Here is a 17882-nt window from a genome sequence, read left to right on the forward strand (position 1 = left end):
TACCCTATAAATTGTTTTGAATAAATTATTTTTGTCTTTCTCTGGTGAAAATGAACATAAAGGTGTTTATTTATCTATCTAGACGTCTAGATCTAGTCTAGCTATTTATGAAAATATATGGCAGTCGTTTTGGGGGAAGGAAACATTCTGCCAATTTATGGAAAGAGTCCTTCAAAGTCCTTGGAATGCTGGAATCGAACCCTAAATTGACCAATGACCCGTCAGATATTTTACAAACTGAGCCTATGGATCTGTTGTAACTGTTTATGAATTGAAAACTATTAAAAAAACAAAAGGAAACAGTGTTTTTCAACATCCGTGAAGGGTGTCCGGTTTGCCCAAGTTGGGTGTCCGGTTGGACCTTAACGTTCCATAAGTGTCCGGTAGTACCAAAATGTCACGAATAACATTTTGCGTCGAGAACATGGAAAAGACTGCTTAGGGTGCAAAATCGGCTTGTTCACCTGAAACCGGCCACTTGAGCGTTACATTTTACGACATCACTATACAGCATTGGTCTTATTTCTGGCCAGCAGTCTTCCATTCTCTGAGACGACCACAGATAAGGCTTGTGTGTCCGGTAAGCCTGAATCTACTCTATGTATATATATATATACGTGTACACGTGTATTTTTAATTTAAACAAATCCAAAGACACATATATATATATATATATATATATAAGTATCAATCCACTATTAAGGTGACCACTGTGAAATGCACCAATTGGAGGACCAAGCATATGTCTTGTTCAAATTGATTAAACTGTTCAATCTTTGTTCAAATGAGTATAGTTTGATTCCCTACAATGATTTATGAACACAATTCTGATGCTTGATGATCACAATGGTATATAGAAAATTACTCGGTCCCCCTAATGTTTTACTAAGTGTTTCTGTAGCTTTAAGGAGACATTTGGTAAAAACATGTTTTTAGGGAGACCACATTAAAAAACCCTTTTAGGGAGCCCAGTATATGTTTATATATGTGTATACCTAAGAGTGCATTTTCAAGTGAGCTACCACCAAATTGTCTAAAATAAAGTAAGTCCTTAAGATTAAGAGCTTCATGGCCATAGTGTCGAAGCTTATCCCAGTGTGCGTAGAGTGAAGTGGCCGAGCAACGCATTTACTAACTCCTGGGAAGGTCCATCCCTCAGAAGGGGCGCTCAGGGAAATAACCTGGGACTCAAACACGGCAAAAAATATTCCCAGTTGCTCGTGCGCCATTGTTTTTGCAGTCCCCGACCCCTTTAGAAACCTGACGACCCAGGTTAAGATCAGAGATAGAAGGGACCAGGCAGAGGAGTTTATTTGTTGTTGTTGTATACCACTGAATGGACTTGGTTTGTTTTGTTTTGTTTGTAAGGGTTTTACGGCGCTTGCAACACATTAAGGTCATATCAGCGCCAGTAAAAAGGAAGAAAATGGGATAGTAAAAAGTTCTGGAACTACAATTAGAGCACCCAAGAAAAAGTAAGGCAAAGGGGATTTGTTTCAAATAGGAAACAGTAGATTCCAAGAGCCCACTATCAAAGTACTTAGTTTGAGATCACCTAAACGTCTCATTCAGACACAAGCACAGGTCCCAACAAAGAGGGATACACTCAAATGTTTACAAAGCATAAATAATATGTAAACAAAACAATAAAGAGCATAACAGACAGATGATTTACAAGGGAAAAATATAATCTCCCAAAACTCGAACTATACATTTGACTGTTTCCCTCCCAGCCAGGTCCTGGACAAAACCAAGTAATCCCATCCCATCCCGAGACAAAGACAGAAAACAAGTTGGAAAACAGACATAGGGGGATAGAAGACGCAACGAGTACGTCCCTGCCCATTATGGGAAGTCGGGAACCCCACCCAGTGAGTGAATGGAGTTGGATGGATAGGACAGCAGATCTGATGGACACAATGAACGGCTTCAATCAACATCTCATTCACTTTAACTTGCACAATGCTTGCTTTGGTTTCGTGGTAGACAGTTCGTCTGATGCCCGAGTTGCCAGGGTTCGAATCCATATTTGTGGCGATGCAGAGTCATTGTAAAAGTCTCATTTACAGTCTCACTTGTGTTAATTGGAGTACGTTACTGAATTGTAACAACGTTGTTCGTGTCCATATAAATCTACTACCAGCTGCACGTTGAGCTCATTGTGGGTTTTATGATACATCAAGCTCGTGTAAAATTACATTTACATTTGACCGAAAAATGATACATAACGATAGAAGTCTACAAATCATATTGCAGGTTTATTTCAGTTCCAAAAGCCATCACAAACATTCATCCACTGTATCACATAAGTCTTTGGTCACCAAATAAAAGCATGAAGTTTGCTATGTGTACAGTGCAACATAAAAGGATAGAAACAGTTTTACTGATAAAACCCTCAAATGATAACAAACCAATATGTTGTTGCTGGTAAGTTGCTTAATTGCATTTGTTAAAAAGCATAAACTGTGAAGCAAAAGTGTTGAAAATCGTTTGAATAAAGTTTAATGCAAAAAAAATAATTCTTAAGCACTTTATGCCGTTCTAAGCTGTCGTTGCTGCATTTTTTTTCATTATTAATTATTATTATTCTGATTAAGGATGAGGGGATAAAGAAAGAATGAAATTAAATGCACAGAGGTGTCATTTCTTGACAGTCACCTCTAAAGATTGCAACTCTTAAAACTATCATAAAAAGAATAGTGAAATTTTACATTAGGTATCTAGAAAATGCTGAACATAAAGCTACATTGGCCAATTAAGTTAGGGTTAGTAGAAAGACTTTTTATTCTGCCATATCTGATTCTTTCAGATAGTTCTACATAGCTGCCAACTTTTCAAAAATAAAATAAGGAACGCTCATTTTGCCCGGGATGAGGGGCGATGTGTGCCGAAGCCCCCCCCCCCCCCCCCCCCCCCCCCCCCTTCATCGAATCGCAACATATAAAAGTCAGCCTTTTTAATTACTATTACTAACACTAACAAGTTTGAGATGACAGAGGCTAGTCCAAATGTTGCTCAATTATCGGGTTTAGTACCAGCACATTTGAATCGTTAAAATGACACTTTCCACAATGATTGTTGTTTTGTTTTTAAGGGTTTTACGGCGCTTGCAACACATTTAGGTTATATCAGCGCCAGTAAAAAGGAAGAAAATTGGATAGTAAAAAGTTCTAGAATTACAGTTGAAGCATCCAAGAGAAAGTAAGACATAGGGGAACTGGGAACAAATAGGGATCAGATGTAGATTCCAAGAGCGTATCACCAATGTACTAAGTTTGAGATCACCTATAAGTCTTATCCGGACACAAGAACAAAATCCAACAAAGAGGAACACACTCAAATGCTTACATTATACATTAAAAAATAACAAATATAGTAATAATACATAACAGAGAGATGATTTACAAGGAAAAAAATATCATCTCCCAAAACAATAAATATGCATTTGACTGCTTCCCTCCCAACTAGGACTCCGGCGAGGGCCAGGAAAAAAACAAGTAATCTCATTCCAAGACAAAGACTGAAAGCATGTTGGAAAACAGATATAAGGGGATAGAAGACACAGTGTGTACCTCCCTGCCCGCTATGGGAGCTTTCCACAATGAGATCAAAATTCAGAACGGACAATATAAAGAAAGAATTCAACTGCCTCAACTTTGATAAGGACCAATACACAAGAAGCACGATTGTAAAATAAATGAAATAACTTAAGATGGTTAGAAATGCATAACTACCAACCTGGTACATCACATGAGAGGGCGTTTTGGGGTAAAAATTAGGTGAGTTCAGATAAAAAGTAGACGATTGCATATATGTTTTCTTTCATGCAACATAATGGTCTTTAAGTAGTATACTATAATAGTAGTTATAGTAAAATGCACCTCTAAATATTAGAGAATTCCTACTTCTTTACTTTGACAAGATAAACACACCTAAAAATGGAGTATACTTATTTTTCTTGAACCTAAACCGTTACAAAAGCTTGCTTGAAAAAAAAAATTAAAATCAGATGAAGATGTTTTTAAAGGGATTAAATTTATATATTTCATAAATTAATAAAGGGAAATAATCATTGTCATCTTTAATCAATATAAGCAATTGATTTTCTTATTGAATACCTTCCAATCAAAAAGGTGGATTTAATTTTATTCTTAATTAAAATAATATTTGTAACAAATAGTGAAAGTATCAATACTGTCTTAGAATATTCAAAGTATATCGAGGCTAACATCCATATCCTATGCAAATCTCCAATACATTATGAAAGGTTTGAGTAAAATACAGGCGTCATATAAACGAATGGAACTTTTTTAATTGTTGAAAATCATTTATGTTAGAGGCATAATTCAAATTAAAGAGCTACACAAATGGAGATTATGCTCTCACTGGACACCAATAATAATGATAATAATAATAACAACAATAGTAGTAGTAGTAATAGTAATAATAATGGATCAATAATAATAATTCATTAGGCTCACATGGCTTTTTTACCACAAATTAGTCAAAAATTACAAAATACGGATTTTGAACTAAAAATAAGCACTTACGGACTCAGGAAGTCAAATACGGAACAAATCCGTTTTTAACAGAACGGTTGGCAGCTATGGTTCTACAAAGCATTTGTCTCTCAAGCTGAGCAAATGAATGTTCATATAATATAAAAAAGGATATTGCAATGATGAACAGATTGTACTATATAAAGATAAAACGTTTTTGTAAACCCCCAAAATATGTCAATAACACTATACAATACAATGAATGTAATACAAATCAAATTCATGATTGTCATTACACCGATTGAAACGCTCTTTCCCTTCTATATTTATTTCTTTCATTAAAAATCTTTGTCTTCACCAAACTAATTAGTGTACCTTCAGGGATTCCTTTTTGTGAAAATACCCTGTGGTGTTTTAAGAACAGAATAATTTCAGACTTTCTAGGTAATGATCCCCTTGAACCATGTGCTGAAACATCTTCGACAAAGTTTTTAAAATATGACTTGACTCTATCTGTATCCTCATCTGACCATGACATGTATCTCCGATTTTTGCTTGAATTCCTCTTGGGTTCAGTTTGTTTTGAAGAACACGTAAGCTGATTTGGCACTCCTGCTTCACCATCAAATATTTCTTCTTGATTTGCAGCTGTTACTATGGATGTTCCAAAATTTGCATTTGAGTCTCTATTCACTACAGAGTCATTTGTTTCAATGTTACAATTTCCTTCCCCAGTGACCGATGCTGAGTTATCAATTTGACCCAAAAAATGACCAACTTCTGTTATTTCTCGTATTGCAAGTGGACACTGATAAATGTTTTGATTGATTGATTCACTGTGTCCCATATGTCGATAGAAGACATCTCTCTCGTGTTGTGGGACATCAAGTAAGGCAAATAATGTCGAAGCTCGGTGCCTGAATTTATCAGCTATTAACAACTGGGGTTTCTCTAAATCCTTTACTAAGGAAGTGACATATTTGATGGCAATGTAACCACTTACATGATCTTTGGATATTCCTGTATTTGGAAAAAGAAATGGGTTGTCTGAAATATCAACAGCTTTACGCTCCTGTGCAAGTTTCCTTAAAGGCTGAATTGTGTCATTGGGTATCAACACAGGGACCAACATCTTGCTTCCCTTTCCAGACTGATAGGCCAGCTTATACTTCTCAAGTAACGCTTTTTCCAGAGGATCAGTGACATGTTGTACAAGCTGGGGATCAACCCATACACCTGAATCTGCATCATTCCAGTCTTTTAACAACATCCTTGCGGGTTCTCCGCCTCTCCTCGCATTAAACATTGTAAGCCTAGCTACGATGACATTGCGAAGCCTAACAAACATATGTGAATCAAATAATTGATAATCATCCTCACAAATACGGACCATCTCTTCAGTAATAAATTGCCGTAGCTTCTTTATATCATTCTCTAATGGCATCTCTTTGGGTTTTCTCAAATTTGTTCTCTTTGCTTCACATTGAACTCTGGCTGTAAAAAAAATACTATCCCAATTATAATCCAGGACAGCTTTGAACAAATCTATCTCTGCGGATTCTTCCATTTTGTTTTGCATTATATATTCCCCTTTTAAGAAATTAATTAACTTTTTCAATATAAATCCAATTGAAAGCTTCAAGCCTGCTTTCAATGTCCCATCCTCTTTCAAAGTCATTTCAGAAATGGTTTGCGATATTTCATTAAAGTTACAACGCTTCACCACGTCCTCTCCAGAGAAAGAAGGTTGATTCGTTCTCTTCCTAGTTTTTAAAATCAAATTTCCTAAGATGCGTAAATCACTCATTATAACTTTTCTCTCCTTCTTTGAACTTTTACTCCACAATTTTGTTCCTAACAATACTATAGCTTTGTCTGATCGACACAAATTTCCCACTTCATCATTCCGAAATTTGTCAAGAATATTCTCCTTTATTTCTTTACTTGCATTGGGAGCCACGGGATAAAATTTTACAACCCCAGTACACAGAGCATGCTCAGTACTACATTTCTTTTTGTGTTCATAAACCCTTCGTCCAGAGTAAAACCCCTTACAGCCAGCACACATAACAACTTCATGTGACCCTTGTGCTCTCTCACGCATAACTATTGAATTGTTTCTAGTGTTTGAATAAAAAATGCCCTTTTTCTTGAGATAATCCATTGTTCTATCCCTTTCCTTTACAGGCTGTTTCATGGCCTCTGTAACTTCTGTCTCATCTTTGTGTTTCCTCATCAAATGCCTTGAGAGTTTTGTTTGCAACTGTCCACAGTATGGACAGGGTCTCCTTGGCTTTTTGTATTTCTCTGGAAAAAAAAGAAGAAAATAAAGCACATCATGCTATGAACTATGAAAATAAATCAATAGACAGATCATATGCACATCAGCTACATGACAGCGATAGAGAGGAATAGCATTCCAAATATTTAAGGCCTGGACAAGTAACTGTCATAATTCCTTCTTGTTATATACTTTTCTACCATCTATTCCTTTGGAAGAGGTATGTTAGATTTGTGGAGACCTCTGCCACATAACAAATCCAGTGAAAAGACGCCATATTTTTGTTTTGAAATAGAAATAAATAGATCAATCCACCCACTTCACTGGGTTCAGGGTTCCCTCTTCATTATAATCAAAATATGAACATAAATCGGAATAGTAACACATTGAAGTCTCATCTGAATACATAGATTGTCCTTTGTTGTTTCAGCGAAAAATCAGACAGAATGTCAAAAGAATTTTAGGTTTTTCCCCAACCACCCCTTGGAGGTATCAGTATCAGCGGAATGGTAAGCGTCATGTTTTTTACGTTGAGCAACAAAATTTACTCCAAATGCTTCACTCGACCCAGGCGGAAAAGCAATCAAGAATAGACCCAAGTCCTATCCAAAGACTAACATTTCATTTAAGTTTATTGTAGGCCCTTGGCCAATCGACAAAATTCAATTCACATAAATTATTTACAACAATCAGAAATTAATTATATCAATAATAGTAATAGAATGCAATGAAGGCAATATCATAAATAATAATAATAATAATAATAATAATAATAATAATAATAATAATAATAATAATAATAATAATAATAATAATAATATAATAACAGTAGCGGCTATAAGTAACAATTAATATAGTAACAAAAGTAATAATAGACTATAGTTCATAGTCATAACAATGACTTTCTTTGTCATTGAGGGAGTGAGAAAACATCACCGGCTGGCAGAACAAACAGCCGACATCAATCAAACGTCCTCCAGACCGGTTGAGCATCGGCTTCATTAATTCCTTAAAGACTTCCCCCCAACTGCCTGAACGATGCTGATGCCCAGACAACTTAATCCTGATTTATATTTTGTGGGAATGAAATATGACATGTATATGCCGGAAATATTTCAATAACAAACACACTGTTCAGATAGAAAATATTTGAGTCTTGCCTTTGTTAATTGATACAGGTAAGTTAGGAAAATAAATGCTAGTAAAAACGATCAGCAAGTTCGTGAACACTGCTTCTCAACTCGAACATATGTTTTCATCAAATCTACACACATCATGTTGTGAGCTGAATTTTAATGATCTCAGTTGTCATTGAAAGGAAACCCAAGAATTTTAGAATAAAGAAAAATATTGAACCTGGAAGTCAAAAGGGTTTGTAGCACAGCAGGCATTATCAAAGTATAATTTTAGTACCGACAAATTAAAAAGAAAATGTGCTTTTCTTTAAATGCTCCCAATCATCATATACTGTTTAGGTTGCAAGATTAATAAAAATGTTATCTACTCTGATTCTCGTTAAGTTTCCAGCTGGTCTGTGAAAAAAAAGCCTTAAGCATCATAGAAATACAAAGAAACAGTTTTAATATATAGATGGGTTGTAACAAAAAAACCATTTTAACACTTACAATACAAGCAATTTAAGTCTATTACAGACAAAAAAAACCCCAATAAAATAAACATGAACATTTTTATGGCTGGTTTCACTGATATCACTCACACATTGGGGTTTCAGATTCTAAGATGTCCACCCTATCAAATTTGGATTTGTGCTTGTTATGTAAATGGTAGCGTATTTTGCGACGCAGCACTGCCAAAACAGAAAAAAAATGCAATAACACAAATGCAGCACCATGGAGGGGGTGGAAGTTTTCTTTTAAAAGGAATGGGTAAATTAAAATTGATCCCACAAATATCAAGGAGAAGAATGACAAAAAAATGACTCACCATTGCACGTAACACGTTGGTTTGCAAGTGTATAGCATTCGGGTTGAACCTGGGTCCCAGACTGGCAACGAGGTTCAGTCTGTGATAGTTGTGGATGAGGCTCTGACTGAGTTGGGGAATGAGCACTAGGTTCCAAAGACAATGATGTACTCAGCATTGGGTACCTCACAGAGTACGTAGAGGAATCAGACTCGGAGTCAGCAACAAAATCGGGACCCTGTATATTTTGTGGAAAAGATGACAGATCAATCAATTTATTCATGTTGACAATAAACATGAAGAGCCATTGTTTAATAATCCAACTAAACAATTAGCTGGTTAATAATGCAAGTATAATAAAAAAGAGTTGAGAAAGGCAGACATATTGTCTAAGTATTTAATATGTTCAACTGTGCTTGGATAAATATAGATACACCAACCAGGGTTTCAGTAAACCGTTTTTAACCAACTCTTTAAATCCTACACCAGGACCAACAACTACAAAACAATTTTTTATATCACTACGATTCTGGACATATAAACGGTTGTCATTGCAACAATATGAACTTCCTAACCTTGCAACTGCAATATAGTTAACAAAAAAAGTTGATAAACATTACGATGCAAGAGAATTTGGACAAAATGCGAGATCAAAAGTATAATCCCAACAGAAGCTATTTTAATTTTTCCTGGAAACGCATCATTTTCACATTTTGTCAAATAAAAAAACAAACGACTTCAAATGTGAATGGCTCATCAATGAATATCACTTCAAAATATAACGAGGAAGGTTTAAAATAGTGTTATTGTTGGCGAAGTCCACTGCAAAGAAAAATTTTTAACAACAAAAAACTAGGAGATCTCACTGGTGTAAAACAGTGTTGTCCTTGTCCTGAAATATTGTATTGCGCCTAACAGACTGCAGGTCTCATCTTTTGTGGCAAATGTGTTTTGTCCACCACAAAATATGTTGATGTGAAGCATTTTGAGCATGGTGCCAACTGTGGATAAACGCTATACAAATGTTATGATTTTATTTTAATGTACATACTTACCACAAATGAATCATGTGATATGGAACTTTGTTCTGCATCACTTTCAGGCTCTGAGTTGGAGTCTATATAGAAAATAAAAACAACAAAAAAAAAGCTGAAGACTATCATGTGCAAGTTTTTCTCTAAACTCTTAAACAAAAAATCATGCCATCTTGTGCTGTAAAAGGATTTTTTAAAAATTATTTACCTTATGACTATTGTCCTTTGGAAAAAAAAAGAAAATTAAGTCCGAAACCTTCTGGCTATTTTCTTTTAAATTTCAAGAACGTCAGAGTTGGCAAGGGAGGACGGAAATATAATTCCAGAAACCAATCTGTCTATAATCATATCCATATGATAGTTTTTCGTTCAAGATTCAGGTACAGTCCACTTAGGATAATCGCAATACCTTGGGATCATCGAAAATGTTGGGATTAACCGAAATTCAGTTTCCTGTCCACTATTTCAACATTTTACACATTTATTGTCAACTCAAACCAGTAAATAATATTCTTAGTCCACCACATACAGAGCAATTTGATTGAAACAAAAACCATATGGCAGCCCCGTGTAGATTTGTCAACCAAAAGCAGCTATGAAGCAAGCCGATATCTTATTCAGATTGGAAGAAGTTTCAATCTTTTTTCTCAACAATTCAACATTTGTCAGAGTTAAAGAGATTAGCCTTAATGAGAGACAATAAGCTCTCACCAAACTCGTTGGTCACAATGCACAGTTGTTAATCCTAAAACAAAGGATATCGCTCAGTCTCTCTTTATAACTGTCATTTATAACCTGTTGTCAAGATTATGACCAGCCCCACCCCTCTTCTATTTAATGGCCACCGATGACGTCACAAACCCATACTGCAGAGCCCCGCCCTCTTTCGACTCTAACAGAGTGGTGACACACTACTGTAGCATTAAATCCTGCTCACTCTCGATTCTTCAACCTGTCACGATTTCATCCATGATGAAATTTAATCATGATATACTGTTTGATTTCTTGAATTTACCACTTTTTAAAAAACCGAAGTTTGTTGCAATTAACCAGTGACTTTTATATAGAATTATTTCCATTGCTTAGGAAATATTGTGATTAACCGAAAGTTGCGATTAAACGAGTTGCAATTATCCGGAGTGGACTGTAATAGTATTACACATCATGACTCAAAAAAAAAAAAAAAAAAAAAGCAAACTATGTGTACCTAAATGTTATTCATTTCCTCATCAAATTACATTCTTACCATTAACATCATAGATCACATCAAAAGGGTTGTCTGGATTGACAGCAAGACATTTTTCAGGATTTTTAAAGCTCAAATCTCTCTGATCTGAAGTTACAAAAGAAATAGCATATTCTCAACATTAAACTATGATTTTGTGATGGCTGTGATATGGCATACTGTATGCATAAAGCAAGATGCAAAGACAGGTTTAAGTTTAAATTATTTTATATTCTTTTCAAAAATCCATTCTAGTTTTGCCAAAATAAAATAAACACGAGAAGTGTTGAGTTGGATAAAGATAAAACTAAAAGTAGTAGTGGTAGTAGTGGTAGTAGTAGTAGTAAACGACAGATCTTACTCACTAGTGTGAATCTACAGTCTACAGAAGTTCCCGAATTATCTGACTCCACTTCCAAATGACTGACTGACAAGTGACAATCATCAATCGGTGTGTGTGTGATTGTGATGTCTACCCTATTGAAAATCTTAAATCAACAGTGATGTAATAAGAATGGCCAATAACTTACCATTTAAATTATCTCGGTGTCTCTTCAATGATGCCTCCAGCATCAATTTACCCCACGATGCCATAGACGTCTAGTTTGGAACTCAGCAAGTGACGAAAAAATACTTGCGGCTATAGAGAGGACGTCCGTCGGCCACTCTCTCCGCAAGTCAATTGTCAGTGGTTATCAGATAATCATTGGTTCTTGAAAAATATAGAAACACAGCGGTTCATTTAAAAAGACTCTTTTGTAGATCAAGATATAATGTTAGGTATTGCACTTTAAAATCTCTTCAGACATAGAACGGGTCAACTTGACGTCTAGACCAAATCATTTCGAAGATCGATATGGCAACAGCAACGCCTGGAATGGAGGATTTAAATGCGGCATCTGACGATTCTACTGCTATGACAGAAGATGCTCCATTTCACGACGTCGAGATGGCTTCAACTGGCATCAGGCATCAACATGCTACTCAATAATGGGTTTGATGAAGCGTTTGACTAAGAATTAAAGCTGATAACTGATAACCACCTACCTACTACTGACTTGCGGAGTGAGTGAGTGCCGAGTGCCTCTTTATGCGCGAAATTGACTAAACATACGTTTCACGAAAAAAAGAGTTACTATGTTTGCTTGTCTCTTGTCACCAAGATAAGAATCCGGACCAAGATTCGATAAATCTGTTTCTAAAAATAGATTATAATTCGTATATCTTGTTCATTCCTCAGTTCATCAACTTTCACACAATTTTATATTAGGTTTTCATTACTATAAAAATCCATATAATGCTCTAGAATTTTAGAGAAAATTTCGGAAAGATATATTGCCTCACTATTGAAATATATCGATGAAAACACTGGTACCCCTATTGTACTTTTTTCAGGCGGTCACCTTATTGACCAACGTGAAAATTTAGGCATAACTCTTCTTACTGTGGTGTTTAACAAATAACTTCAATACTATGATTTACAATTATATATCCTTGACGGTTGGGTTGACAACTTTAAACTAAAAATAGAAAAGTGAATGTGCTAGAGGTCAAATCAATAGGGGGACCGGATTTTGGTCTCCCTATTGGTAAAGTACTGTAAAATGAACTAATAGGGGTACCAAAAGTCTCCCTATCCGGTATTAATACATATATATATATATATATATATATATATATATATATATATATATATATATATATATATATATATATATTAAAATCATGCTTAACTCTCTCCTAACCAGCCATTTTCAGGATTTTCCCCAAAACTTGACACCCAACTAACACAAAAATATATTTTTTATCACTCAAACACAATAGTAAGTTCTTGCCATAAATAATTTCTTTAGTAAAACGCACTTTACAACACACTGTTCGTTTTCTTTAAATTGTATGATGTCCAAAAGAAATTTGAATTTTAAAAATGCTAGCACTATTCAGTATCTGATACTGAATAGTGGTTTTGCACTATTCAGTATCTGATACTGAATAGTGGTTTTGTACTATTCAGTATCTGACACTGAATAGTGGTTTTGCACTATAATAATACGGTGTTTTTTTTTCCGAAACCTGAAAAAGTTATGGGAAGAGGGCAGCTGTGGGAGTGAATATGGGACTCAGAGAAGTGTACACCAGTGGGGAGTGAACCTGGGACTGGGTTTCGGCGGGTTTCCAAATAAAAAGCAATTACTTTTTTACGAAACACGACGACACCTGGCAATATCCGACAAAGTTATGAGAGGTAGGCAGCAGCGTGTGTGTGTGTGTGTGTGTGTGTAGGGGGGTGGGGGGGGGGAGGAGAGGATGAACCTGAGATTCAGGGAAGTGTACACCAGTGGGGAGTGAACCTGGGACTCTGGGTTTTGTAAAAAAGCAATAACAATAGGGGGGGGGGGGGATTACATTTTTACGAAACCCGACAATATGCGGCAAAGTTGTGGAAAATAGGCAAAGCGTGGGGAGTGAACCTGGGACTCAATGAAGTGTACACCAGTGGGGAGTGAACCTGAGACTATGGTTTTCGGCGGGCTTCAGCTAGTTTCATATAAAAGCAATTAATTTTTTACGAAACCCGACGAAACCTGGCAATATCCGAGAAAGTTATGGGTAGTAGGCAACAGTGATGGGGAGTGAACCTGAGATTCGGGGAAGTGTACACTAGTGGGGAGTGAACCTGGGACTGGGTTTCGGCGGGTTTTGAAAAAAAAGCAATTACTTTTTGTTTACAAAATGCACCAAATCCCAACAAAATGGGGCAAAGTTATGGAAAGTAGGCAAATAATGGGGAGTGAACCTGAGACTAAGGGAAGTGTACACCAGTAGGGAGTGAACCTGAGACTATGGTTTTCGGCGAGTTTCAGCGAGTTTCACATAAAAGAATTTACTTTTTTACGAAACCCGGCAATATCCGACAAAGTTATGGGAAGTAGGCAACAGTGGGGAGTGAACCTGAGACTCAGGGAAGTGTACACCAGTGGGGAGTAAACCTGAGACTTTGGATTTTGGTCGGGTTTCAGGGAGTTTCACATAAAAGCAATTACTTTTTTACGAAACCAGGCAATATCCGACAAAGTTATGGGAAGTAGGCAACAGTGGGGAGTGAACCTGAGATTCATGAAAGTGTACACCAGTGGGGAGTGAACCTGAGATCTGGTTTTCGGCGGTTTTCAGCGAGTATCACATAAAAGAAATTACTTTTTTACGAAACCCGGCAATATCCAACAAAGTTATGGGAAGTAGGCAACAGTGGGGAGTGAACCTGAGATTCATGAAAGTGTACACCAGTGGGGAGTGAACCTGAGACTCTGGTTTTTGGCGGGTTTCAGCGAGTTTCACATAAAAGCAATTAATTTTTTACGAAACCAGGCAATATCCGACAAAGTTGTGGGGAGTGAACCTGAGACTCAGGGAAGTGTACACCAGTGGGGAGTGAACCTGAGACTATGGTTTTCGACGGGTTTCAGGTAGTTTCATATAAAAGCAATTACTTTTTTACGAAACCTGGCAATATCAGACAAAGTTGTGGGAAGTAGGCAACAGTGGGGAGTGAACCTGAGACTCAGGGAAGTGTACACCAGTGGGGAGTGAACCTGAGACTATGGTTTTTGGTGGTTTTCAGCGAGTTTCATATAAAAGCAATTACTTTTTTACGAAATCCAACTAAACCTGGCAATATCCGACAAAGTTATTGAAGTAGGCAACAGTGGGGGGTGATCTTGAGATTCAGGGAAGTACACTTGTGGGGAGTGAACCTGGGACTCTGGATTTTGTAAAAAAGCAATACCAAGGGGGAGGGGGAATTACTTTTACGAAACCCGCCACAACCCGACAAAGTTATGGAAAGTAGGCAGCAGTGGGGATTGAATCTGGGATTTGGACACCGATGAGAATTGAACCTGGGACTGCGAGAGGCTGATACCAGTGGACAGTGAGCTCAGAATGTACTTTTATTTCGAAACCTACTGAAATTGTCAAAAGTTATGGGAAGGGGGCACCATTGGGCAATGAACCGGGATTCAGGGAAGTGCACACCGGTTGGGAGTGAACCTGGGACTGTGAGAAGAGGATATCAGTGGAAATGATCCTGGGACTATGGAAGATAGATACTAGTGGGAAATGAAGCCGGACTATGGGAGTTGGGTACCAGACGAGAATGAAGCAATTACTTTTTTACAAAACCCACCGAAAAACCATAGACTTAGGTTTCCTCCCCAATAGTCTACACTTCCCTGAGTCTCGGGTTCACTCCCCCACATTGCCTACTTTCTTTCCATAACTTTGTGGGATATTGTCGGGTTTCATAAAAAAGTAATTCACTCCCCAATGGTGTACACTTCCCTGAGTCCCAGGTTCACTCCCCACTGCTACCGACTTCCCATAACTTTGTCGGGGTTCGGCGTGTTTTGGCAGGTTTCGTAAAAAAAGAAACACCCTAAAAATACCACCTGTATTCAGAAAATAGATGTCAATTGTAGTCTAATATTCAGTATATCTATTTAAATCATTATTATTATTATTATTATTATTATTATTATCATTATTATTATTATTATTATTATTATTATTATTATTATTATTATTATTATTATTATTATTATTATCATTATTTATTATCATTATTATTATTATTATTATTATTATTATTATTATTATTATTATGTATTATTATTATCACGTAAATTTTAATATAATACGACAATTAATTCACGGAAGTACATCGCTCAATTATTAATGGCAGAAAGTCTGGCCACATATTTATAATGAATCGGGTTTGTCTTAGATGACCAAACAAACAAACAAACAAACAAACAAACAACAACAACAACAACAAATGAGACAAACAAAAAAAAAGCAAGATTTTAAAAGGTAATAAACAATAGAAGAGCACATCAATGAAAAACAACAACGAGATTATAACACATAAAAGATATTCGTAATAAATCGATAACTGATTAAATTACTCGAACTACTTGATTAAAAAAAAATAAAAAATAATCATAATAATGATGATGATGACGATTACAACAACAACAATAATAATAATAATAATAATTGTAAGTAAGTAGAAATAATAATAATAATAATAATAATAATAATAATAATAATAATAATAATAATAATAATAATAATAATAATAATAATAATAATAATAATAATAATAAAAGAACAATAGTATAATATCAACATTAAAGCATATTACAAGCAAATAAAATTATTAAAACAAAAGTTTAAAAAATATCAATAAACAGAAGGAATTTTTAAAATATTGGGGAAAAAAAAAAAGTTATCCCTGCCGGGATTTGAACTCTCGAACCCTAAGCTCAGAGTCAAACAGCCACCAAGCCATGGTGTCACTGAACATTTAGTGACATTTAATCATGTCTATTTAGATATTTAAAAATGTATTTGAATGCCACTCTTACTTTGATATTTTGAACTATGTTAATTGCACCATAGCAGAAATTAAAAAATTATGATCAAAATATTTTTACAACTTTGAATCGGGCTGTCAGTTACTGCACGTGTTCAATCTGGAAGTAGGTCAGCAGTTCGACCGAGATTGTCGCACTTTTCACTCTCTCTATAAAAAAGAGTTCCTTGTGGATACTGAATAGTGGCAAAGCACTATTCAGTATCAGATACTGAATAACCACTTCCTTTTAAAAATGTGTTGGTTATATCGTAACATGTGACCCACTGTGTGAAAAAGGTATTATTGGTTATGTCAGGATAAATAGGACCCCTAAAACTCAAAAGTGATTTTTAAAAATGAAATGATTAGAAATATGGCCTCAAGAGTTTTATGCAGTGCTAGAAATACTATTAATTTAATCTCCACTTTAGCGAATCACATAAATGGACATGATTCCGTTTTCAGCGTCTAGTTCATCCCGACATAATACCGCTTTGACACGATGGGTAACATATTTTCATTACATTACAACTGCTGAAGTACTGACCTGTGTTTGACCTCCATGCCATTTTCAATTTTTTATTTGATACTTTTTGTTTCTGTCCTCTCTTTATTTTAAATCTTGATATAATATAATATGTCGTTATTGGGTTAAAAATTGAATGATCGAATAATGAGTTAAATAAAGATCTTATGATGCAAACAATGTCTGTGTTACAATGAATCAGTGTTGGTGGTCTTTTTCTCGGATCCTCTCGGAAATCCCTGATTTTTGAGTCAGGGGAGGAATTTCCTCCAACAAATAGGCACAAATAGGTACAGTTTCCCCACTCTCCAAAAAAAGATTCAATTTTGTTCCTTTTTAACTGGTGCTGATATGACATAAATGTGTTGCAAGTGCCGTAAAACTCCTAAAAACAAACAAGACAAAGTTAGCTAAATCATCCACGATAGTTTATCACATCAATTGCTGGGTGGGGTTCCTGACCTCCCATAGTGGGCAGGGAGGTACATACTGTCTTCTATCCCCTTATATCTGTTTTCCAACATGCTTTCTGTCTTTGTCTTGGAATGAGATTACTTGGTTTTGTCCTGGTCCTGGCCAGATGCCCTGGCTGAGAGGGAAACAGTCGAATGTATAGTTAGTTTTGGGAGATGATATTTTTTTCATTGTAAATCATCTCTCTGTTATGCAATGTATTATGCTTTCTTTATATTATATATGATTTGTAAAACATTTGAGTGTGTTCCTCTTAGCGGGGACCTGTGCTTGTGTCTGGATGAGACTTTTAGTGATCTCAAACTAAGTACTTTGATAGAGTGCTTTTGGAATCTACACCTGTTTCTTATTTGAACCAATTCCCCTTTGTCTTCCCTTTACTTGGATGCGTTATTGTAATTCTAGAACTTTTTACTATCCCATTTTCTTCCTTTTTACTGGCGCTGATATGACCTTAATGTGTTGCAAGCGCCGTAAAACCCTTAAAAACAAAACAAAAACAAT

At 35.8% G+C, this 17882-nt stretch overlaps 1 protein-coding gene across 1 annotated transcript; it reads right to left on the reverse strand.

The window, feature by feature from the left end:
• Positions 1 to 309: 309 nt before the first annotated feature.
• On the reverse strand, positions 310 to 12020 carry LOC144960729 (uncharacterized). Its single transcript, XM_078894047.1, has 5 exons — positions 11493 to 12020; positions 10984 to 11070; positions 9759 to 9820; positions 8725 to 8941; positions 310 to 434 (listed from the first exon to the last, which is right to left on the reverse strand). Exons 1-5 carry the CDS (start codon positions 11554 to 11556, stop codon positions 310 to 312), a joined length of 555 nt encoding a protein of 184 aa, XP_078750173.1. The 5' UTR covers positions 11557 to 12020.
• Positions 12021 to 17882: the final 5862 nt, after the last annotated feature.

This window comes from Berghia stephanieae, chromosome 1 (assembly GCF_034508935.2).
Source record: "Berghia stephanieae isolate SIO BIC M18660-M18661 chromosome 1, UCSD_Bste_1.3, whole genome shotgun sequence".
Taxonomy (NCBI): domain Eukaryota; kingdom Metazoa; phylum Mollusca; class Gastropoda; order Nudibranchia; family Aeolidiidae; genus Berghia; species Berghia stephanieae.

Excerpts from the sequence above, each read along its gene's own strand:
- LOC144960729 (XM_078894047.1), bottom strand. The coding sequence starts at position 11,556 with ATGGCATCGTGGGGTAAATTGATGCTGGAGGCATCATTGAAGAGACAC. Across the intron at positions 9,821-10,983 it reads TGTGATCTATGATGTTAATG|ACTCCAACTCAGAGCCTGAA; the intron begins GTAAGAATGTAA and ends TTTTCTATATAG. Across the intron at positions 435-8,724 it reads CCAACGTGTTACGTGCAATG|TCTTTTCCATGTTCTCGACG; the intron begins GTGAGTCATTTT and ends CACCCTAAGCAG.